We start from the raw sequence: 23,590 nt of genomic DNA on the forward strand, positions 1-23,590 counted from the left end.
CGCGGGGCGGCCCCGGTCCCGCTCTCCCCCCTTCCCCGCCCCTCCCCGCGCCCGCCCGCCCGCCGCGGCGTGTGTCAGCGAGCCATGGAGCGGCCGCCGCCAGCCGCCGCCGGGCCCCGGGCACCGCCGGCCGCGCCAGCGCCACCACCACCACCGGCACCGGCACGCAGGGGAGGCGGCGGCGCGCCCGCCGGCAGCGCCTGGCGCCGCTGGGCGCAGTGACAGCGCCCCCCCGGCCCCGCCGGACCCTGCCTCCCGCCGCCGCCGCCGCCTGCGATGCTCAGTGAGTGGCAGCGGGCGGGCAGCGGGGACCGGCGCGGGGCCGCGGCCCGGGCGGGATCGGGGTGAGGCAGCGCGGAGGGGGGGGCAGTGCCGGCCGGCCGGCGGCGGGAGCGGGCCCCGGGCGTCCCGCCGGGCCGCCTCGTGGCGGAGGCCCGCAGGCCCGCCCCGGCCCGGCGCGGCCGGCGGCTCCCGGGAGGCCGGCGGGCCCTGGGGGGAGGCCTTGGGCAGGGGCGCGGCGCTGGGGGCAGCCCCGGGTGGGGACAGGGCCGGGCGCCTGTCGGGCGCCCCGGGGGTCGCGGGGTGGGCTGTTCGGCTGATAGCCTCGCGTTTCCCCGGGCAGTGCGCGGGGCTGGTTGGCCGCTGCTTATCGCACCGCGCCTCCCCGTCTCCTTCCCTGTTCCTCTGTATAATCCCGATAGGGGAAGAGTTTGGCTGTCGCGGCTCCTCAGCGAGCGCTCTGCCGCTCCCCGCCCGCAGCGCTGACCGGGCGGCGGCAGCAGCGGCCCCGGCCGCCTCTGGGATGAGCGAGAGGCTCCGCGGGGCCCCTGGCCTCGGCCCCGGCCCGCCCGGTGGTCCTCGCGCCCGACCGCCCGGTCCGGCAGCCGCCTTCTTGGAGGCAGGGTCAGGCGGTTGCTGCGGGCAGGACAAGCGCGTCCTGCCAGGGTCGCGCAGGGGATGGAGGCTTCCCCCGTGGGTGAAGCGCGCTGCTTGGCGCTGTCTGCAGCGGGGAGTTAGAAAATACGTTGTGGAATTGGTAAAGCTTAACCCAGACCTAGGTCCAACGCAAGTGGAAGCAGGCTCTTGTAAAATCACAGCTGTTTCCTCTCTGCCTCTGCATGTGAATGCTGCTGCTTTGGAAGAAGCGTTCTCCCTGGTCCCTGCTATCTGCAGCACTTTTCCTGTTTTCCACCACCACACCGCGTCTCCATGTCGGCTTGTCGTGTTCGGTTGCCTGTTCTTCTGAACTGCAGCCGCTGCATGCGTGATGTCCCTCGGCTCTAGGTTCATAGTTGTCTTCCTGTCAGTTTACCCTTGTTTATTCTGAAGTTTTGTGTATTTGAGATTAACCTAATGTCACAACATGATTTAGTATTGTCAGTATACCCCAAATTTCACCTGTAGTTTGAAATTCATAAGCGTGAAGTACCATCTGTCCACAGCTGAGGCCTGAGACACAGATCTCAGTACCGAATATTCAAAACGCACTTCTGTGGGGTGTTTTATTGGTTTATTTTTTTAAGATTACTCGTCCTTGGTTCTTCTCTGATGCTCACAGGTCTTTCGTCACTGTTGGAAGGAAGAGTTTGCTGTCCCAGCGTTAGGACAGGAATGCAGAGTCCTTAACAGCAGCATTTCCAAGACTAGTTTTCAAGCTCTTTTCCGTATGTCTGCAGTGGTAATATTTCAAGGTCGTGGAATCTGCCTAAACCTATACCTGAGGTGTAGCTGAGGCAGGAAATGAATTTCCACAGCTAATTTCCCGCCTCTTTAGGAAAGAGGAACTTGTGATGTGTTGTGTATGATCAGGCTCTGCTCAGGGTTTCTTCGCTGGTTTTGGTTCCTCAAAAAAAAAATTAACCTAATATCCCTTTTTTTGTGCTCCAGTTTGTGACACTGCAGAAGATGCTGCATTGTAGCTGTGCAGACTCCTGATGTGATCTTTCTTCTCTCTTCCCTTATGTATTTTGCTTATCAGTAAAAATAGTTGATGGCATTAGTATTTATAGTTGTCTTTGGCTGTTTGAGAAGAACAAGGCAGCTGGGACATCTGGCCGATTGTTTCAAGCTTTCTGCAGGCATGGACAGGGAATGCTGGATGATTTCAGTTTGTTTCACATTTTAGAGATTATCTTCAGTGATGAGAGCTAGAGTTTTAGATTAATTGGAGTTTAAAACGTTAGGCTTGTCCTTTTTTGCCTTCAAATTCTGCATCTTTGACCTGTTGTGAACTGGCTCAGCTTGAACGCAGCTAAAGGCATTTTGGCAGGCCATCCTTATGTTTATTTTATGATATACTCTAATTTTGAGGGCTTGATAAAGAATATTTGTAGGAATGCTGGTTTTGCTCCTCTTGCGCTTTTCATGCATGTTTTCCCTGCCTCTGTGACATTGCTCTTTGCAAAGCTGAGGGTGAAATATATAGGGAAAGTGAATGAAGAAACAAAGATCTGAAATGAAAGTAGGGGTGATGGTGTGTCTGATGTGTCTCATGCTAACGGGTGTTTCTTGGTGAAGATGCATTTCCTGTAAAGTAGTTCCTGTTCTGTCACCTGGAGTAGGGAAGGAGATAGTGCTTGTAACACCCACCACTGTGACTGCCAGGAGGAGTACACAAACTATGTGAAGGGAGCAAGAAGCTGTACAGACTGCATAAAGCAGCTGCAGGCGCCACCTTGCTAGACTTGGCTGAAGAAACTGGGGCTTCCCTGTTGTCCCTAAAGCTCTGAAAAAGCTCGGATTTGAATCATCTGCCAGCGACTGCTCCTTTCACAGGCCCTTCTCTCCTGCTGCTGAAACATCAGATCCTGCTGTTAGAATTTGGGGTTACCTACTGCTTTTTTTGCCTACCATTTAAAATTTACCATTTTCTCTGTTCATCGTCTGCTGGTTCAGCAGCTTGAAAAGGCTGATCTAAGTGCTGCTCTTGTTTGTCACTGCCATTTCAAAGGGTCCTCTGGAGTTCTGCATCTTTCACATACCAGTTTTCAGTTTCTCTGATCCATTATGAGTTTATGAAGAATTACCTGTACTCACCAAATCTAACCTGGTGCAAATTGATCCTGTAACTAAAGCAAAACAAAAGAATGGGCAAGGATATTTCTAGATGCTCTCTCTTTGCAATTAAACCACAGACTTGAGGCTGATGTGCACAGTTCTGACTGAATAAAGCACTTCAGAAACATTTAGATGAATCTGTTCTGTGCCATTTGTGGGAGTGAGTTTCTTTTGGATTATAAGCCAAATACAACAATCTAGAAGCAAATTCTCCAAAACAGTTTCTGGACTTGAAATCTATGAGATATCACCTATGCATCTATGAAAGCATCTCAAATATAATTATGTTGCTACCCAAACCTAAACCGTACATCAGAGTACATGCAGAGGTGAACTTAGGCAAGTCGCTTGTTCGTGAGTCCATGCTGCTGGCTGAAATTCAGGATGGAACTTAATACGTTGCAAAGCTTAGTTCAGGGTGTTTTCTAGGAGGGTGCTAAGATGCTGGTCCATCCCTATGTTCACCCTTCTTCGTGGTCTTCACTAGAATTCTATCTTCCCTAGAGTTTTGTGCAGCAGAAGTGTTGTAGTTGAGACAGTATAATACTCAGATGCAATTTCTTTAATTGCAAGGAAAATGAAAAAGAGGTTTGCTTTTGGAGTGGAAAAAGTTGTGACTGAAATTCATTTTAATAGGTTTATTTGGAGATGTTCCGAAAACTCCACTTTGCTGATGCCCCTTCACCACCCTCAACAGTTATTTCACCTGTGAGGAAAAAATGGAAATCTTTTTAAGGCTTTTGCCAAAGCATAAGGGTTTGCAATTCCACGTATCTGTTTAAAGCAACTTTTGCTGAAACCTTGCATCTCTCTCTGCTTGGAACTTCACAGAGGGCTTATTGTTCTAACAACTGGGATAAGCACTAAAGTGTGCATGGGTATTAGAAAAGGCTCATTTACGATCATTTTTAATGCTGTCATTTTGTGGGAAATACAGTTCTCATAAGGGGGGAAGGGCATCCTTCTCTGTGTCTCTGAGAAGTTATGTTTCATCAGATTTAGCTACTCAAACCAGAAGGCGTGTGCACTTGTGAAACACGTGCAGGTCACTGGTAGTGGAGCTGTAATGTGTAGATGCAGGCTTTACCTATTACTCTGTTAGAATAAAAATGTTCCTTAGTCATACTTTACTTAAAGCCTTTTAGGTTGTCTAAACCTATGTGTAAAATCAATGGCTATTGCAAGGTATTGGTGGCAGTCAGAGACGACTCATATTGCAAGGGAGTGATTGCTTTCATCTTACTGAGATTCTTTTATTACAAGCCAGAGGCTAAAAGCTAGCATTGGGCTCCTTTCAGTTTTGAGATACTACCAAGTGGTGTCCGAGAGGACTTTTATAGGAGGGGACTCTAGGTAGATAGGGGCAGGTGAAAAAGGCAAAAGGCTCTGCTTTTGTTTTAATTTCCCTTTATTTTTATTTCTTTTTTTCTGGGGACTTAACCTGACTGAAATGCAATTGGTTTTTTGGTTGGTCAAGCAGAGGAATCAGAAAATGACTGAAGAATACCCAAACAGCCACTTTAAAAAAGCAAGGAAGAGAAACACTCCCTCTTTATGAGCTATTTGTAACAAAAACAAATGCTGCAGCTCACCACTGCAGTTTTGGTCCAGAATCCTCATAAGTGTTTTTGATTCCTTGGTGAAAGTAGTAGAATTAGGCAGCAAAATACCTTCAGGGATCTGATTCAAAGTGTCTAGTTACACCTCAGTACTGAGAGGCAAATACATAAAAGTTTCTTTTCTTTCTTCAGTAATGAAGTTGTTTGCTTTCAGCAATTAAAATACTGAGCAGTTTGTTTTCTATCAGTTTATCTTAGCATATGGAGTGTGTTTATCTTAGCATATACCTACAAAGCAAGAGCCTCATCATCTCTTTCTTTCCTCTTGAGGTCATGAAACGCGTACGCGCAGAACAGATTCAGATGGCAGTGTCCTGCTACCTCAAGCGCCGTCAGTACGTGGACTCAGAAGGTCCCCTAAAACAAGGGCTGAGGCTGTGTCAGACTGCTGAAGAGATGGCAGCTAATCTCACAGGTAAGGCTATTGTATTTTCTACACGTGCTTCTTGGCAGGGTTGTGCCGAGTGTAAATATGTACGTTGGTAACTGTGAATTTGTCTGTGCATATGGACAGCTCTCCTTTTGAAATAAATTCCTCAGTGTGAAGTTGGAGTGAGATAGGAACTTTTGAAGAATGAAAATATGTATGAAAGTGTAACCAGATGTGATTCATGGTTGGTGAAACAGCAACTAAAACAGGAGTATAGGAAGGGTATATATCTGTGTAGTGGAAGATGCTTGTGTTGTATCCCAAAGAACATGAAGTCTGGTGAGTAGTGGTGCTTTGGGATGAAGGTTAGAAGAACCTAGATGAGGAATTAAGTGGAAGCATGAAAATCTGTTGCACCTTTGTACTCCAGGAGAGTTATGTCGTGTGAAATGGCAGTGATACAGGCTGGTTTCTTTCTCTGCTCTGTCTTGGAAAAAAAACCAACAACAAACAAAAAAACCTTCAGTGGGTGAGACAGTTTATTTCCCTGCATGCCCTTCCTCCTCATTCTTAAAGGCTTTTGAATCCTGCTATACTACTTGCTTTTCAAATCATGTCTGCAACAGTCTTCATTCTAACTATTATTTTTGTTACAGCAAACTATGTTACTGCATGAGCATGTACAAATAGTGAAAGGATGCAAGCAATGTGGAGGTTATAAATAAATTTAATTGTAAAACTGATAGAAAATACTGGGCTGACCTTTGGATGAAAATACCAGGAGGAAACGTTTTTGTAAATGAAATTGCTTAGGTTATGACACTATCCCAGGCCAAGAGTCGTGGAGACCTTAATTACTGGTGATACAACTTGATTTGACAAAGCATTAGTTGCTGTATAACTCTCTGCTTGTAACTAGATAAGATTGGATGCAGAAATAGCTCTTTCCGCCTCTATAGAGTATTTTGGCATAGTTATAATCCAAAGATGAGTGACTGGTGAGTAAATGTTCAGTCTGACTTTCTCAGGGGCCTGAAGGAAATTGGGTAATATTTTGTTATTACAAGTGACTTACGTCTTCTTAGTACTTTTAATTTCCTTGCAGTTTTCAGAGTAACTATCGGAAGTTTGTTGTAACTCCCTGAAGTAATTTTGGGGGAGATGGGGGAGGAATGAAACCAAAGTAAAATGCTGAAATATTTTTGATGGGAGATTTTATGGGAGAGGTGGGTGGAAGGGTCAGTGTTGAAACGGGACTAGAACTTGGGGCGAACCGTGCCAGGAAGACACAGGAGTATCTGAAATAGGAGAGATGAATTGGATTACAAGCCCTTGCGTTTGCATATGGCATCATCCAGGGGAAAAAAATGTTTCAGGAAAGAGTGTGAATGAGTGTCTGATTGGGTTTTGTCTTTTTACTAACCTTACACCAAATGTTATTACTAAATTTCTTACTAGTCTGTGTGCTCTTGCCAGTGCAAGGGTTTTGTGGCTGGTGATTCAGAACTTAGTCATCAGTTTTCATTAGAACTGAAAATGGTCTGCTCTCATGTATTTAGCTGCGTACTACTTGTCAGACACGCTCGTAGTAAGCTGTCAGTGAGTATGCTGCAGTTCCATGAATAACTGTTGAGAAAGAAAATCCCAGCTTGTACTTACTTTGAAAACAGAGGCTGAAAATACTTTCTGCTGCAGTCATCTTAGTTTTGCAGACTGAATGAAAACTGACCAGATTCTAAAGCCTGCGTTGCTTTATTTCAGGGAAATAAAAGACAGGCCATCATATTTTTGTTTTTCTTTGATTTTACAATAGGTGACATTGAAAACTGTCACTAAATGTTGTTGAGTTACTGTATGTGCGTGCATGCAGTTTACTTTCTCATGCTGAATATTGATTATGCTAAATTTTGATTCCAAATAGCAGAGTTTTTTACTTTAGCCATGAAGTAATACCAGTCTGTGGGCCTCGAGTTCTTAGCAGCTTTCAGTTTCCGAAGGAGCCAGGCTGTAGAAAGAAAGTGCGGTGTATCTGTAACTTTTAACAGGTTGTATTTGTTTATTTCTAAACTGATTAGAGAGAAGATAGGGTATTGGTGCTGGAATCTGTATTTGTTCTTTCCCATGAGTGGATGATTAGCACAGCCCTGCTCTCTGTTTCCAAAGGTGAATTCAGCTTGCCCTGGAGAGTTGGTAAACATACTTCCTGTATTTCCATAAGCTTCAGGAAGACAGAATGTCTTACCAGAGAGAGTGAAAGAGAAAGGGGAGAACAGCAACAGGCTGCCTGTACGCCATGTGCTGATCTCTTTCTAATTAGCAGCATTGAGATGAGCTGGAGGCTGGCCTATCTCTCTTTAGCATGCGAACATTTGATGATGTCGTTTATAGACTTCCAGGGCTGTCAGAACTGTGCCTCTGTGCATGAGCCAAGCGCTGGAACAAAAAGGGATCAATCGGGAGTAGGAAGGCAAAGAGAGAGGATGGAGAGCAGTGGGGGGCAGGGGAGGCTGAAAGAAGTTGAAGTGAGAGTGATGAAAACAGGTTTTGTGGAGGGGAGAACAGTTACAGATTTTTAAAGATGTAGGAAAGGAAACTAGTGAAACTCTTTGCCTTTTCGTGCTCTTAGAAGAGCAGACAAATAAACATATGGGTTATCATTTTGTAACTCGTGTTTCTAATCACTAGCATTTGTATATGCTTAGGTTATGTTGGTGGGTGCCTGTAAACTCGCACAAAGTCCCCTGTCGGATTCTGAGAGGTTAGCAGGAGAGCAAAGGTTTGGTGCCAGAGCAGGAGAAGCCAATTCCCAGCATTGATGCTGGTTCTGAAAATCAGTTTAACGCCATTGCAGGAGACCATAACAACTGGGGTTGTGGTCAGATACCAGCTGCCCTTTAACGTAAAATCCTCAAGGAGGAGGACACATTCTGGTTAAAAACTACTAAGTGTTTGCTTAGAGATTCAGTGTGTTTTCACCATCATCTTTGGGAGACTAGTAAATGATAATGATTGTCATTTGTTGTAAATAACAATGACTGGGGCAAGGAATGTGAGACTCTGAGGTAGTGCTACTGCAGACCTCCTGTCCATGATGGTTGGTGGGTGCTGCTGTAAAAGAAACTTTGTTTTGGAAGAAGTTGTAGATTGCTTTCCTCATCTTTTCTGGATGCACAGTAGTAAAACCACTGAGTATCTTGTAGATCTGTGATGGTGTTACTCTGAATTTCTTGGGACCTTAAGGTTGTATTTGAAAACTTAACAGTATATTCTTGGGGAAGCAGATGAGTAGCTGAGATTTTTAGGTTTGGCTTTTTTTAAGCTTTCAGTATACTTTCTCATTCGCAATCTGGCTAGGTTGTTAATGCCATGTTTAGATGCTTCAGTCTATGTCACCCCTGGACAGTTCGAAAGGTGAAATGTCATCTTGATGACGGCATTACCTTGGGTTTCATGAGAAGCTTTGTTTCCAGACACACATGCGAAACTCCTTAAATCCCTGTTTGATTGTTACTTATTTTATTTCACAGTCCAATCTGAATCTGGTTGTGCCAACGTGGTGTCTGCAGCTCCCTGCCTGGCGGAGCCACAGCAATATGAAGTACAATTTGGACGATTACGCAATTTTCTCACAGGTAAATACCAGGAAGCAAAGGAAGAGGAAAGTAGATGATTTTTTTATCATTTTAATGAGTAAAGGACAATATATTAAAATTTAAAATCATGTCGCTAACAATCCTGATTTCTAGATTAGAGATTTCAGTTAGTACAATTAGAAAAATTTATTGTTGTTGTTGTTGTCTGAATGCTTGAGTAGCTTTGGGTTTTGTAGATAGCTGCCTGTTTGCCCTTTCTTATTCAAGCATTTGGCCTTTGTAGATCTTCTATATACGGGACAAGAAGGAAGATTAGAGTGCTTTATGTGAAAGGCAGGTAACTTAGAAATGAGTGTAGTTCTCTCTCTTAGTTTAAGGTTTTAATTTTATTCATAATTGGTTTATTTTTATGATGGTCTAGATTTTTAAGGGAGAATGTTCCCTTAAATTTATCTGTACTGGCTTGGAGACTGGAGGTGTATGACAGAAAGTAAAAAAAAAAAAATTCTCATTCTGTAGTGTGATGCAGAAGACAATCATCATTTTTCTTTTTTGATATAACTTTTTAATAATAATGAAACTAAAGGTACTCCTGGGAATGTCCTTATTTCTTCTAATAGTCCGAAATGTGGAAAGAAGAAAGGAGATAGGATTTTTAGAGAATAGCTCCAAGGAAAGCCACTTCACCCGCCTTTGGGCATATCTACATTTGTCCAGTGTAGGGATTTGATCCCAGTGTGCATAATGCTATGATTAATATTCCTGGTAGTCGTTGAAGGGAAAAGGAAGGAGGCCGGCAGGAAGACAGAGGCAGAAAATAGTGAAGTCTTCACCTTGCCACCTAGAGCAGTTTTACGCCATTGCACTTTAGCATTGGAGGTAAATCCTTACAGTTTATTAGATTTTTAAGTATGATTGCTCTGCTTAGTGGCTTAAATATCGCTTGGGGAAGTGCTAGGCATGGTTTTGGTGCTCAGGTCAAGTGTTTTCATTATTTTTGTCCATGTTGCTCAGAATTCTTACGCACATGAACTGCTTCTGTTTGTGCAAGGGAATAACTTCCCAGCCAGCCGCAAGGCACAGCAGGACACTTCCCATCTCTGTGATGCCTGAGGAGTGGGCAGGGGACTAGGACCACTGAATAAACTAGGAATTCTTCTAGAGGTCTCTAGTTCAACCAGCTGCTCAAAGCAGAGCAAAATTAGAGTTTGATCACATTGCTTAAGATCTTGTCCAGCCACATTTTGAAAATCAGAAAGTATGGAGATTGCTCCGGCCCCCAGCTGCAGGGCTGAGTGATTCGGTGAGCATTTCCCTTGCAGCAGCTTGCCTGTCATCCTTTCACTGAGCACCTCTGAGAAGAGGCTGGCTCCTTTTCCTCCATAATGTCCCACTGGGTACCGCAGCGAGCGGTTGGATACCCCCTTGTTCTTCCCCAGGCTAGACAGTCCCAGCTCCTGTAACCTCTCTTCCTATGTTCCTGGGTGAGCATTTTCTTCATTCCCATTTCTGGCGACTTCCCATCTCTACCCTTTTTTCCCCCCACTGCAGGGTGAGGTCCTTCCCCATGTTACATTTCTAGAAAAAAGCTCATGCTGGCTGCTTAAGAGTTTTTACTACACACAGGCCAATGATTTCACTGGCTTTGGCCCAGTTTCAGTGGGACAGAAAGTAGAATGATGCCTAAGTATGCAAATACGTATATACACCACACGCTCCGTAGTTACTCATCTAGAAATGGGAGAGAGGCACAGTATAGACCAGAGAAAGTCTGAAGGAGCGCTCAACAGGAGAGGAAAAATAACCTAATGAAAGGGGGAGGAAAAGACTATACATTGGTGAGTGGCAGAAGGGAAGTACAAGCTGAAAAGCAGCAATGCTGTTTGAAGAGCAGCAGTGCCTATTTTGTTCTAGTAATTTGGACCTTGTGGTCCTCTGGTAACTCATTGTAGCAGCCCTGTATTTTGCCATGGTGTTCTGTGGCAGGGCTCCGCTCCTTGGAGCAGCAGCCAGCTGAATCTGGGAGGGAAACAGCCCCAAGAAGCTGGTGACACATTAGTCTCTGCAAGGTACAGCACAGCCTCATCGGGAGTTTGATACAGTGTGTACTAGGAATTACTGCTGCGGTTTGCACGTGAGCAGGCACAGAAATAAAACAAGAGCACACAGCGTATTGCAGTACATTTTGCAAGCTAGCTTCCTTTCTCCTCGAGACAAGTCAGTTCCATCCAAAGCACCACGTGCAAGTTTTACTGAAGTTGAGGGGGGAAAAAGCCACCAAAGTACAGGCCCACACAAGCTAAGTAAATAATTTTGTTAAATACTATTTTAAATATAATGAGTAAATTTTGAAGTCCATTTATTGCAATAAACAGAGGGCACAGTTTTTCTTCTTAAATAAACGGGAAAATTTCAGTTCTCATATATTTTATGAGCTGGCCCATGCCTAAAAAGGGTTTTGAAATCTCTGCATTTTCTTCTGACAAGGTCCCTCACTGACTTGAAAATCTCTGTTGAGATCTGTAGTAGGTACTGTGTATCCCCTTTAGGTGACAGAAGAGCTTCACTTAGGTGCACCAACAAAAGTCTCCTCTTGCTTGCTCTCTGATGCCACTGTCAAGGTTTCTTGCAGTAGTTGTCCTTGCTCTGTTTTATTCCCAGAAGAAAATGATTGAGAAATCATTCACAGTTTGTTGCTGTTTTTTATATAGATTCAGATTCTCAGCACAGCCATGAAGTGATGCCTCTTCTGTATCCCCTCTTCGTCTACCTCCATCTGAACATGGTCCAGAATGGCCTAAAAAGCACAGTGGACAGTTTTTACAGCCGCTTCCATGGCATGTTCTTGCAGAATGCCAGCCAGAAGGATATCATTGAGCAGTTGCAGACTACCATGACTATTCAAGATATCCTGTCCAACTTGAAGCTCCGGGCTTTTCTGGACAACAAGTACGTCATCCGCCTTCAAGAGGACAGCTACAACTACCTTCTTCGCTACCTCCAAAGTGACAACAACAATGCCCTGTGCAAAGTCCTGACCTTGCACATTCACCTGGATGTGCAGCCCGCCAAGAGGACTGACTACCAGCTCTATGCTGGCGGGAGCTCCTCACGCAACGAGAGCAATGGTCTGGAACCCAGTGACGTGCCAGCTTCCATTCTGCAGAACGAGGCGGCGCTGGATTTACTGCAGGACAGCATCAAACGTGTCAAGGATGGGCCCCCTTCCTTAACAACCATCTGTTTCTATGCCTTCTACAATACAGAGCAGTTGCTGAACACTGCAGAGATTTCACCAAATAGCAAGCTGCTGGCTGCTGGGTTCGATAATTCGTGTGTGAAGCTGTGGAGCCTGCGTTCCAGGAAGCTAAAATCTGAGCCCCACCTCGTTGATGTGTCCCGCATCCGTCTGGCTTGTGACATCTTGGATGAGGAGGTCTGAATACCTTTCCCTGTTTCCCACCCCTCCACCCTTTCTGCTTTAGGCATGCATTGTGGAATATCTCGTAATGTTTCCAGGGACTGTGAGGCTGTTCCACAACCTGCCTGCCTCAACACACAAATTTTATAGCCTACTCTTGTCCTTCTTCTTTCCTGCGATGGTTGTAAATGGTGCACTGAGGTGCAGTGAGTTTGTGCTCGGGTCATAGTTTGCTAGTGCTAGGTGCTGATCTCTCTCCTCCAGCTGTCCTTGAACAGACAGCAGTACACAGGCAGCCCTGTACGGAGAAAGCTTCCTTCCCTGAGGAGCTTAGGGCCTTCTTGTGGATGGGAAGATGAAACAAGCACATGCAGGCAGTAAAAACACACTGTGGTGAATGAAAATTAGAAAGAAAGCAGCTCAGAACCACCAGTCAGAAGGGTGGAAAGAAGGGAAGAAGTGAAGGAAGAGGAAAATAAAGACAGAATAAGGAAGGAGCCAACCAGGGCTGGTCTGAGGCCTGAGGAAGAAGGGATGCCTAAGTGCAAAACTGAATTTCAATATCACTTTATCCAGAGGTGAAGAGTTAGCATGGAAAAATTATGCAAAATGTCTCTGTCAGGGAATCTGCAGTGTAGAAACTGCAGAGGCTTCCCACTCTGGAGCGCTGGAGACAAAGGCAGGGCTGTGTGTGCCTTCACATGCCAGGCTAGATGGCATCTTCTAGTTTACTGGGGTGTTTTTCTCCCCTTCTAGTCACACCCTTCCTCCCCTCTTGCCGTAGCTGCCCACGTAGCATCTTATATCTGGTTAGAGATCAGAATTTGTGACTCTTCCTTTGTTCAATCACACCCTTTTGAAGGGGGGTTAGCACCATCCTTTTTTCCACTGTTGTTCTCACAAAAAATACCTAGTGGCAGGGTTCTGTTTATTTTGGAAGAGTGCAGAGAGCTTGCAATATGGAGAGATCTATGGTTAGGGATTCCTTTGTTAGTCAGCTTGAGGAGGAGAGGCAGGCATCCAGGTGAGATAGCTAACTGCTCCCCAGGTTAACCCTTTCTGCAGAGCGAGCGGGTAAGTGGGTCAGACTAGCTCAAAATGGAACTATGGACTTGTTTTCATTATAAGCTGCAAGAGTTCACAGGACACATGACTGTGTATTGCCTGTCATGGAAACCAAATGTCAATAACTGAAACAGAGGAGAATTTCTCTGGTAAATCAGCAGGTCACCTCCTCTGGCTCCAGACTACAGAAAATCGAGATACTCACAGGTTATCAGGAGTGCCTATTAGCTTTTTTTGGCTCATAGACAGATACTTGCATATCGTATGTGTATTATGAAACAGCCGTGGAAGCTTGAGTACAAATGGCTCCTGCTGGCTGTTTTAATATTTTGTGTATCCTGCAGTATTAGTGCATAGGTCTAAACCCAAAAACTGGTCAAGGACCAGCACAGATCAAAGTCGTCATTGCCCTGAAAAACTTCCATTACTGAAAAAACAAATAGTGACCTGATCAGGAGTTCAGAGTTAAGGGAGGATACCATCCTGAACAGACTGTTGGTTATATCTCCCAAATGAAAACGAAAGCCTGTTGACCACAAAAGAAATAAATTCAAGTATCTGAGAGTGTTGTGGTTCAAGCGGACAGGGAGTCCTAAGTGAAAATACACAGGGACCCACAGGGTCGCAGGTGGGAACAGACCAGCACCCTCCTGGGTTCCCTAGTAGGTGGAAGCCGCAGATACCGAGACAGACCAAACAAGACCATCCTTACCGGGCTGCAGTCATCATTCATGCAGCTCAGTCAGACAGGGGCTGTGTTTCAGCTGTCACTGCAGTCTGATCAGCAGCAATTCACAGCGATAAACCTGATGAAAAATTTGACAAAGAACAGAAATTCTGAATGTGCTTTGGTACTGCTTCAGTGTATTCTATCAAATAACTTGTGAGGAGCTTAAACTTGGCTGGGTTTTGTAAGGTTTCTGAGCTTTCTTTTGGTTGATTTCTGTATTCTGTAAATAGCTTTGGATACTGTGTTTAAATAGTAGTGCCTGAAATAATCTTCAGCTTGATTTCTGATTTGCTGCAAGCAAATGGGTCCTTCCTATGAAGATACAGAAGTCTTAAAACTGTTAGTTTCAGTAGATCTTGTTCAGGGTGGCAGTAAAGCTACACTAGTGGGTTTATTATCTCTTTGTGTGTGTGTATATATATAAAAATGAGGTTGAGACCTGGCGAAAGTGTTAGAAAATTACTTTTTTTTACTAGTCCATGTAAAGTCACTGTCCCTAAGGTTAAAATTGTTTACTCGGTCTAGATTTAGTGAATTTTGCTCAGTTGATGCTCCAGTGCACTTCACCAGTGTTGTCTTGCTTTCTGGAAGTAGGAGAGGCTTACTATTTGGGGATAAAGTAAATCCATTTTCTTTATAGTAGCATCTCACAAATGCCACTTCATAGTCTCTCTTCCTTAAAGTCCAGTATAAAAATGCAGTTTTACAGCTGTGCAAGTGGATGTATTGTTTGTCTCGCTGCAGTTTTGCCATGCTCATTGCTGGTATTACATAAATCAACAACAGAAAATAATACTGTCTATTCCAAGCTGCAAGAGTGGCAGTCTGTAAGTTTTGTGAAGACGTAAGTCTTGACCCCATTCAGCTCTGCTTCTAAGATTCTGCTTTTAAGTGGCAGTGGTCCTTCAAGTGGTAATGAGCAGGGATGATGCTGACACCTTGGTGGAGGGCAGATGGGAGGGAATTCTGGAAGGAGCAGTAAGGAATGTCCTGCAAAGAGAGCCATACCTACTCCCTCATCTTTCCCTGCTGGGAAGCTCCCTGCTATAGGCAGTTAAGGGATCTTTCCTCTTGGCATCTTAAGAGCACCGCAGGATGAGATGATGACACGCAGGAAACCTGTTACTAGTTAGGAAAAAGGGAGGGGGCAGGGTGAGATTTTTTTGTGTGTTTCAGGGTTTTTTGAGGTTATTGTTGCTTTTTGAGGCTTGCCCATTCCCTTGAGGCTTATGCTGGGTGGAAGATCAAGGTAACTTTTGTCAGCTAGATAATGTTTGCTGCTCACAAGGTTAAATGCATCGGCAGTACATTTTTCTGGGTTGAAATGACTGTCATGCAAAATCCATTCCTGATTTAAGTAATAGCTGAGTTAGTCTGTCCATAGGTGTATAATTTGGAAGGTATCCCATGTAATAAAACATGCCAGCATTTTTGTTCTTTTCAGTTTCTTAATAATGTAATTTTTGCAAGTCTTGTACTTGCTCAGGAAGACTTCCTGTTCACTGTTAAATTCTTTTTAGGTCACTTTAGTAGTGTTGCTGGGTTTTCCAGTTCCGTTTTATGACTTAAAATCTGTTTTAATAGTTCTTCTTTTCAAAAGGGATAGTTCAAATACTAAAAGGTAGCTTTTAGTGTGTGTGTAGGTTATTGATTAAAATAGGCTTATATAATTTAAATTTCTTGTCCATTCCAAGGAAATACAAATCGTTTATGCTAAGCTGCAGCAGCAGCCACTTCAAAAGGAGCTAATGGATATCTGGGTAGTGCCCAGTGGTATGTTATATCCTGGAAACATACTCAGCGTGTGAAATTGAAATCATGAAAAAATATTACAAAGAGGGATTCTCTGCCTCCCTGCTGATTTATAACACAGGTCGTAACCTTTCTGTAGCTGCTGCAGATACAAATCTACACGGTAGTAGCTGTGGGATGAAAGGAAGAGTGTGCTTGATCTGACAAAGAAATGAGGCTTGGTTCTGTGAGGCAGTCATTCAGTGCCTGCACTTCCAGCTGCTTTGTTAGTCTGGTCAGCAGACTGACTGCTGTAGGGAGGAAATGGAAAAATGCGGTGACTCAGAAGCATTATAGGTACACTGTTTTCAGTGAGCTGTAACAGCACTGTGCAGTTGATATGTTAAGTGTGTGTCAAACAGAAGTCAAAAGATAAGGTTTACTACCTGTGACCGTATAGGAGTGTGGTTTTGAATGCTGCAGAGGCATTGCGAAATAAGCTGCTGCTGTAATACAAGAAAAGAAGAGTAGGTACTTGTAAAAGAGAATATGTGCTTGCAGACAGCCCAATTCCCTGTATGAATTTGAAGGCAAAAAATGAAGTACCTGGACTTGCAGAATTTACAGAAACTATAGTACATTATAGGTAACTTGAATGGACTTCCACTGGTAACTTGTGTGGAATCTTACGGCCATAATTAAATAGTATAAAATGCTGCAGGTATCAGCCTCTCCCTTTAATGTGGTATCATAGCCTAGAGATGCTGTGGATTCCAGCAAGCAATGCTCTATCTGAGGCAGAAAAAGCAATTTGAATGAGAATGGGGCTTTGCATGCTAGAGCCTGCAATTTCTCTGCCTCACCTCCATAGCAGAGATGAAGTTGGCTCCCAGCCACATCATAAAACTCCCATGGGCACTGACTGCTCTGAAGAGAATTAGCATTGCTAAACATGGCTTGCTGCACACTACTGAACATGCAGCTGAGATGGAAAAAGGCAGCGAACTAGCTAAGCTCACTTCTGAAGGGAGATTTGAAACCACTGGAGGAGAAGGGCTTCCAGGCTTGTTGCTAAGTCTGAAGCAAAACTGTCTGTGGGTCCTGAGGTCAGAGGTATGGGAGATGTCAAGTCAGCCGAGAGAGCTGCTCGGGACACATTGACTTCTGCTGGTCGCCAGCAGTCCGGCAGCCCTGGGGAATTGGGTTTCCTCTCGGGGCAGGAAGTGCTCCTTCTGCAGGAAACGGGCCAGTTTGTGGTGATAAAAGTTAAAGGGGCTGCTCACAAACAAAAGGGTGTTGTGTTGAGCTTGATGTGCAGAGATTGTCCATGGACGAGTTACTGATTCAGTGCTGAGGTAAAGCGTCTGCCTGACAGGCTGAGGAAGCGCGGTCTCGAGCACAGATGCGCTCCAAGCCATGGTTATTTTGCACTCTGTCAGGGAGACCCCAGCTTGTCAGGCAAGGGCACTCTGAGGTTTGTTGGAATTTGTGCAGTCTGTAGCCTTTGAGCATCAAGAGGTGCTACTTGAGTAGAGGGTAAGAGACTCTTACCCTCCATCAGGAGATTCCTTTAGCACAGCTCACTGAACAGTCTTTAAATGCTAAAGCTTTTACTGGCTGACTGTCTGCCCTGGTACTTGGATTGGAGAATTACAGGATAAAAAGGTTTCCAGTGCCATCCTTTTTGTGGTTATTCATCTTCTCCTAACCCAAAATAGATCCTTTGACCTAAATAAGCTGCCTACATTTGCTGTTCTTGTAGGCTGTTGAAGGGTGAGGATGTGAAAGCATCCTGGTGGAGCTTGCATGCAGAAATAGATATTAAAGCCTTACTGGGTTTCTGTTCACATGTGGAGCTAAGAAAGAACATCCAGCAGATAGCTTGTCAAGTATGCTTGGTCTTCCCATCTCCTACCTTTCGTTTAAGACATCTGTGTTTCTTTTTCCTCTACCGTGAGATTCACTTCCAATAACGACCACACTGAAAGAGCACATGCCAAGATCTGTTTCAACATCTTTGCCAAATATTTAGTAGAGAGTGGACAGGGAATAAGCATATGCTTTGAGCAAGTGGGAAAATGACATAAAATACTTTTTTCCCTATTTGCATACAATCCCAGGTTAAGGTGCCTTCTGCAGTGAGCATAAGGCTACACAAAATGAGGATAAAAGCTTTGTTATATAAAGTCTTATCTCGCCATCTTTTCAGCATTAGCTTAGATGTAACAAACGCGTTTGTGTCTCAGAATGTGCCATGTCTAAAATAACTTCTTCTGTTTTAAAACCCGCCTGTTTTCCTCCTGGTGGTTCCTGTATTTGTTGAGCAGATAAACATGCTTTCCTTTCTTGTTTCTTTTTCTCCTCCCTGACCAGGAGGAAGAGGACGACAGCGCAGGCACAGAAATGAAGATCCTGAGAGGACACTGTGGACCTGTGTATAGCACGAGGTTTCTTTCCGACAGTTCAGGACTCTTATCTTGTTCTGAGGACATGTCCATCAGATACTGGGACCTGGGAAGTTTTACAAACACTGTGCTGTACCAAGGACATGCCTATCCTGTCTGGGACTTGGATATCAGCCCCTGCAGCCTGTACTTTGCCAGTGGTTCCCACGATCGCACTGCAAGGCTCTGGTCATTTGATCGGACGTACCCGCTGCGGATATACGCAGGCCACTTGGCGGATGTAGACTGCGTCAAGTTCCACCCCAATTCCAACTACTTAGCGACAGGCTCCACGGATAAAACTGTGCGCTTGTGGAGCACTCAGCAAGGCAACTCAGTGCGCCTCTTCACCGGGCACCGTGGCCCCGTGTTAGCGCTCGCCTTTTCTCCCAACGGTAAGTACCTGGCATCAGCAGGTGAAGACCAGCGGCTCAAGCTGTGGGACCTGGCGTCAGGAACTCTTTACAAAGAACTGAGGGGGCACACGGACAACATAACCAGCCTTACTTTTAGCCCCGACAGTAGTTTAATTGCTTCAGCATCGATGGACAACTCAGTCCGGGTCTGGGACATTCGGAACACTTACTGCAACGCCCCTGCAGATGGGTCTTCCAGTGAACTGGTTGGTGTATATACCGGACAGATGAATAATGTACTGAGCGTACAGTTTATGGCCTGTAATCTTCTTCTAGTGACTGGAATTGCACAAGAAAATCAGGAACATTAATTTTTCTTTTCTTTCTTAGGGAAGTGGGTGGGTGTATTGAATGCCAGAGTCCATTGGAAGCTGAGATTACTGACTGTGAAACACTTTTCTTCCTCTGCCCCCTTGAAAGGCACGTTCATGCAAATGCTTTAAAATGCCTTGCCCACAAAAAGGCCTGTGCTGTCTAATGGAATAAGGCAAAAAGGAGGAGGGATGAAAATAATGTATACATTCTAATCTTGTACTGGTAAGGACGGGGAAAAGGGCAGTAAATCCAGTAGCTTGGGGAAAACAAAAGCCTAGTCCAGACAAGTGAAACCGCCAACCAGATAAGCTGCTGACCTGCACTGAAACATCCTGCATTGATTGATGGGCACATCTACCTACTGTTAACTGAGGCTTGAGTGGAGAACTACTGGCCCAGTGTTTTTTCTTTTGCTTTCCTTTTCCTGGTATTGCAGAGGACCATCATTTTAAGACCCTTCTATTAAAAGAACATTGTGTATTTTCTACAGTGGTAGTGCTAAATATTACAGCTTCCTATAGCACTTCTGGAATATTTTGGACTAGCTAAGTAGAAAATACCATCTTTCTTTTTAGTAAGGGAGCAGAAATCTGACCTCAGTTGGGGCCCATCTCTGCATTGTCATTTGGGTTTGGTTCCTGGTACTAGCTGTGATGTATTTATGTTCCATTAATTAGGAATCTTTCTGAATCTGGTTGCACTGTGTTTTGAGGATGGGAGGACAGTGGAGGTAGACTGGTGGCTTTAAGGGTAAGAAACAGCTTGCCTTGTCTGGAGGAAGGGCACAACAGAACTGAAGCGACTGAGCTTGGACTCCTAATGGAAACAGGGCATGTCAATCCACCACTGCACCTCAGAAATATTTCCGTAAATGGAAGTTGGCAGTCCAGGGAGAGGGGAACAGGGAGAGAGACACACAAAGTGACATGGGAAAAAATAGTATTACTAAATTATTGTGTCTACACAGAGGCAGCTCTGCCAGTGTTGGATTTTTCTCAAAATGTGGCAATATCAGTTTCATGAACACTTTGTGAGATAAATCATCAGCATTTACAACAAGGATCTGCGGAAAAAGCACGTTCTAGTTTGTCATTTTGAGAGATTAAATATTTCTGCTTTCTGGAAAGAGTTATTTTGTATTTTGTTTTCTATTAAAAGCATTTAGTTTAAAAAAAAAAAAATAAAAAAAAAGGTTTGGTCCCTTTCTGGGAAACTTGCTCTGACTTGCATGGGAAGGAGAGGGCAGGAGCTTGCTTCTCTGCTGCTTGAGCCAGAGCCCGCTTCGCACTTGAAGGCTGAATCTGGTGGTCTTGTTCACTTGGTGCCTGCTAAGTTTGACATCCCCCTACTTGCTTTCTGCAGAGCTGACTTGGCAGGTCATGGGGTTAGGGTATTGACATACCTTTGTAGATCAGCTGAAATGCATGCGGAAGATTTTGGTATCCCCTGAGATTGACACTGTGCACCAGAAGGCCTCATTCCGTAGCGTTGTGTGACCTTTATTTTGTGGTTTGATGTTCTAAAATGTCTCTTTTGAGCAAAGGCACAACCCTAATGTTTTCTAGGCAGCCTGTTGGTATTAAACAATATTTTCCTTCAGCTTCCTTCAGGTCTTCTGGACTTTCATGAGAGAATTCTCTTGAGAACATCGAAACAATCTATGAGTTCAGATGATGGCTCGCAATTGCCTTTTGTCTATTTACACATAGATAAGTCACCAAAACCTTTTATCAGAAGGGTGTTTGACCTTTCTGAGATGAGCAATAGCATGTGCTGCAGCTCAGCTCTGGGAGAACCAGAAACCCCTCTGTATGCTTGGAGCCAAATGGCACTGCTAAACTTTTGATGGCTGTACATCAAAAGTGTGAAGCAGCTCAACAATCCCGGATTAGGATCAGGCATTCTGAAAAAAACCAGTATGGCAGATGGTTGTCTTGCTGATGCTTTGTGCTGTACAGGTCTCTAGAGAGACCTTTTCCTTCAGATCTAGTGAGCTGATACTGCTCACCAGACTTAGCACATTATGTTCTTCAGCCTGCAGTAATCTCTGTGGTGGTTTTGAGGTTTTTGCTTGATTCTGTACATTCTAGCCCAAAGATTTCATTGTGAAATGACTGCTCTTGTATCACAGCAGAGTGTCGAAGCGCTTGGTTGAATGCCTGTGTGAATACCTAGGAAGGATACGGCTCACCAATGTTCACTGTAATTCATTTAGCTGTTTGTTGCCATGTGTCTGTTTAGATTTAGAGCAGCTGGACTTTTGGTGCTGAAGTAGAGCAAACAGTGACCAAAAGGGGAGGAATAAAGGCGAGATGAGCAGGGAACAAAGTTTTCCTTTAACATCTTACTTCTATAGTGGAATTGGGTTTTTTATCAGTTTGGTTATTCTGAAGTATTTTGCATACAAAAGTGTCAAGTAAAAGTAAAGAGACTTTGGAAGCAAATCCTATTGTGTGTATATAGGCTAAAAGATGTAGAAGTGATTTCTGAAGTCTTGGGAAAACATCACTAATGATGCACTTCAAACCTATGAACTTCTTTCTACTGTGTGGACAGTTTGGTGCACATGGAATGTAAATGATTGAAGGCAGGAAGCCAGGAAATAATCTAGACTATCAGAAATGTCTGCAATTGATTGACAGGCTGAATTTCAAGGCAAAACTGGGGGGGGGGGGATTGTGAGTGGGAGGAAGGAATACCATTGAGTCTAGTAAAATTTGGACCGTTATCTCTCAACAACTGTGTAGTTCAGAAATAAGCCTGCATTTGCACAGATCCCTTCCTTACTCTATTTTAAATATGTATCATAAAAAATACAAGAGCATTTAAATTGACACAGTTAAGCACTCAGTAAGTGTCATAGCAGGGACTGTTGCTGCTTGTGAGTGTGTGTGTAACAGTTCTCAGTCACGTAACTGGGTGCTCCTTTCCCTGCAAACCTCTGCTTGCTTCTTGTGCCTCCTGGCCGATGCACAGTGCACCAAGCCCTGCATGGTATCAGCCAGTGACTAACAAGAGGTACTCTGGGAAAGAGGGCATATAGGCAGTGATCCTTACATGGTTTATGTACTCCTGTCTTCTCACACTTAGTGTTTGTTGGTTTGGAGAAGTGGGGCTTTTTTGAGTAAACCTTTGCAGTAATTCACTGTAATTCATTTAATTCTTTTACCTGCTGATGGATTTAGTTCCTGTTAATTTTGTCTCATCCCTTTTATTAATCATCTATATACCTTCCACAGTTTACTGCAGCAGGGAATTCTACACCTTGATTTTATGAGGGCTTGGTTTTGACGTCCACTATCTGATAATTTCGTTCTATTCCCTAACCTCTTGACTTGATAAACTAATGCAAAATACCCTTTCAAAAGGTGTTAGGTACTCTAGGCCACAGTAAATAGAGATAAAGCTGAGGTACAAGTCCATGCTTAGTCACTGAATGCTGATGAAGGGAAAGGTATATACCTCCAACAAACTGCTACACCCATTCACAGGTCTATGTTAAAGTAGCCCTTCCCACTTTCAACACTGGCATCTCCTGAGCAGCTGCTGCCGCACTCTTCAGTCTAAGCAACTTCCTGAACAGTGGAATTCATCCTATTCCTCCCGATTCTGGTTCCTTTGTGAAAAGCTGTCTCTTACCAGTTTCTTTTAAATCTAAAAACATTTTAGAGATGCAGTATTTCCATTAACAGATCCTTTGGGTTCGCCAAGAAAAATAAAAAGGGCTTCAGGCTACTTTGCTAACCTTGTTTCAACTGTTGTTGACTTTGTTAGTCCTCCAGGCTTACTGGGTTCTTCAACAAAGTCCTGAAATGGCCTTCCTTCTGAGTGGTGTCTAGTTGCTCGCAGTGAGCCAGGCTCTAAAACTGTACCATTACAAGACACAGATGTGACAGTTAAATTAACTGCCTGGATGTCCCTCGCCAAAGACTATCCCGTCATGCTGCGTGCTAGCTATGGGTTTTTAAAAGGACTGGATAGGAGCCCAAACTGACTGAAATAACAATGCTCGCCACTCTGTGTATTTCAAGTACAAAATACCAGTAAAATTTGGACTGATAATCTTTTTTAGCACTTTTAAACGTGCATCTGGCTTCCTGTTTGCTGGACACTGCTGTACAACAGCACCGAGCAGCGGCTGTACAGAGAAGGTGGTATATTCCAGGTACCTGATTTAAGACAAGGTATTATCTACAGTGTCTGCCACCCTGCAGAAATACTCTCTTGGGATAGTGAAATTACTGAACAAGGCAGCTGTGGAAGCTGTTTCTGTAACTAAGTATCACAGGTGTTACTCTATAACTAAACCATGTTTTTAAACAGGAGAAAGGATCAGCTGTGTTAAGCTGAGGGTTAGTCGGGGAAGACTTCTTCAGGAGCCTGCTTTATCACTAGCCCTGCTTTCCTACGTAGTCCAGATCTTTGTAGTTCCACTTAGGATATAAAAATATCTTCTCTTTGCTTAGGTTTCTGATCTTCAGTGAAGTCATGGTCCTGTTTGTGACAAGCCTGATAACAAAAACATTTTAATATCCACCAGCAGGGGATCAGCTAAGAACAGGACTTCATGGTATTTGGTGCTGTACAAGCATCAGCACATGGGCAGTGCTCCTCTGACACTTTCCTTGAGACCAGGAGGAGGAAACTCCACCTGAGTCACTCTACTCTGCTGTCAAAGGTGGGAGGTGTACCTGTATCGCTACCCCAGCTCCGGAGAATGGGGTGGGAGGCGGAGCGGGAACTGTGAGTGTAAGGGCACGAGACTAGGATCATGATGGTGTCCACTTCTATTTCTTTGCTCTCACTTCTTCCCCTCACCCAGTAGCGAT

General features: G+C 44.4%; 1 protein-coding gene across 2 annotated transcripts; it reads left to right on the forward strand.

The window, feature by feature from the left end:
- Positions 1-32: 32 nt before the first annotated feature.
- On the forward strand, positions 33-19,887 carry TAF5L (TATA-box binding protein associated factor 5 like). Of its 2 annotated transcripts, XM_030498889.1 has the most exons (5): positions 33-283; positions 4,947-5,091; positions 8,574-8,678; positions 11,351-12,075; positions 17,960-19,887. In XM_030498889.1, exons 2-5 carry the CDS (start codon positions 4,950-4,952, stop codon positions 18,755-18,757), a joined length of 1,770 nt encoding a protein of 589 aa, XP_030354749.1. In that variant the 5' UTR covers positions 33-283; positions 4,947-4,949; the 3' UTR covers positions 18,758-19,887. The 2 variants fall into 2 exon arrangements, with proteins under 2 accessions (XP_030354749.1, XP_030354748.1); XM_030498888.1 differs by lacking the exon at positions 33-283 and having other exon boundaries at positions 4,449-5,091.
- Positions 19,888-23,590: the final 3,703 nt, after the last annotated feature.

This window comes from Strigops habroptila, chromosome 10 (assembly GCF_004027225.2).
Source record: "Strigops habroptila isolate Jane chromosome 10, bStrHab1.2.pri, whole genome shotgun sequence".
NCBI classification, from domain to species: Eukaryota; Metazoa; Chordata; class Aves; order Psittaciformes; family Psittacidae; genus Strigops; species Strigops habroptila.

Coding starts and splice junctions, on each gene's coding strand:
- TAF5L (XM_030498888.1), top strand. CDS start 4,878: ATGGAGTGTGTTTATCTTAGCATATACCTACAAAGCAAGAGCCTCATC. Junction 5,092..8,573: donor GATGGCAGCTAATCTCACAG/GTAAGGCTATTG, acceptor TTTATTTCACAG/TCCAATCTGAATCTGGTTGT. Junction 8,679..11,350: donor ATTACGCAATTTTCTCACAG/GTAAATACCAGG, acceptor TTTTTTATATAG/ATTCAGATTCTCAGCACAGC.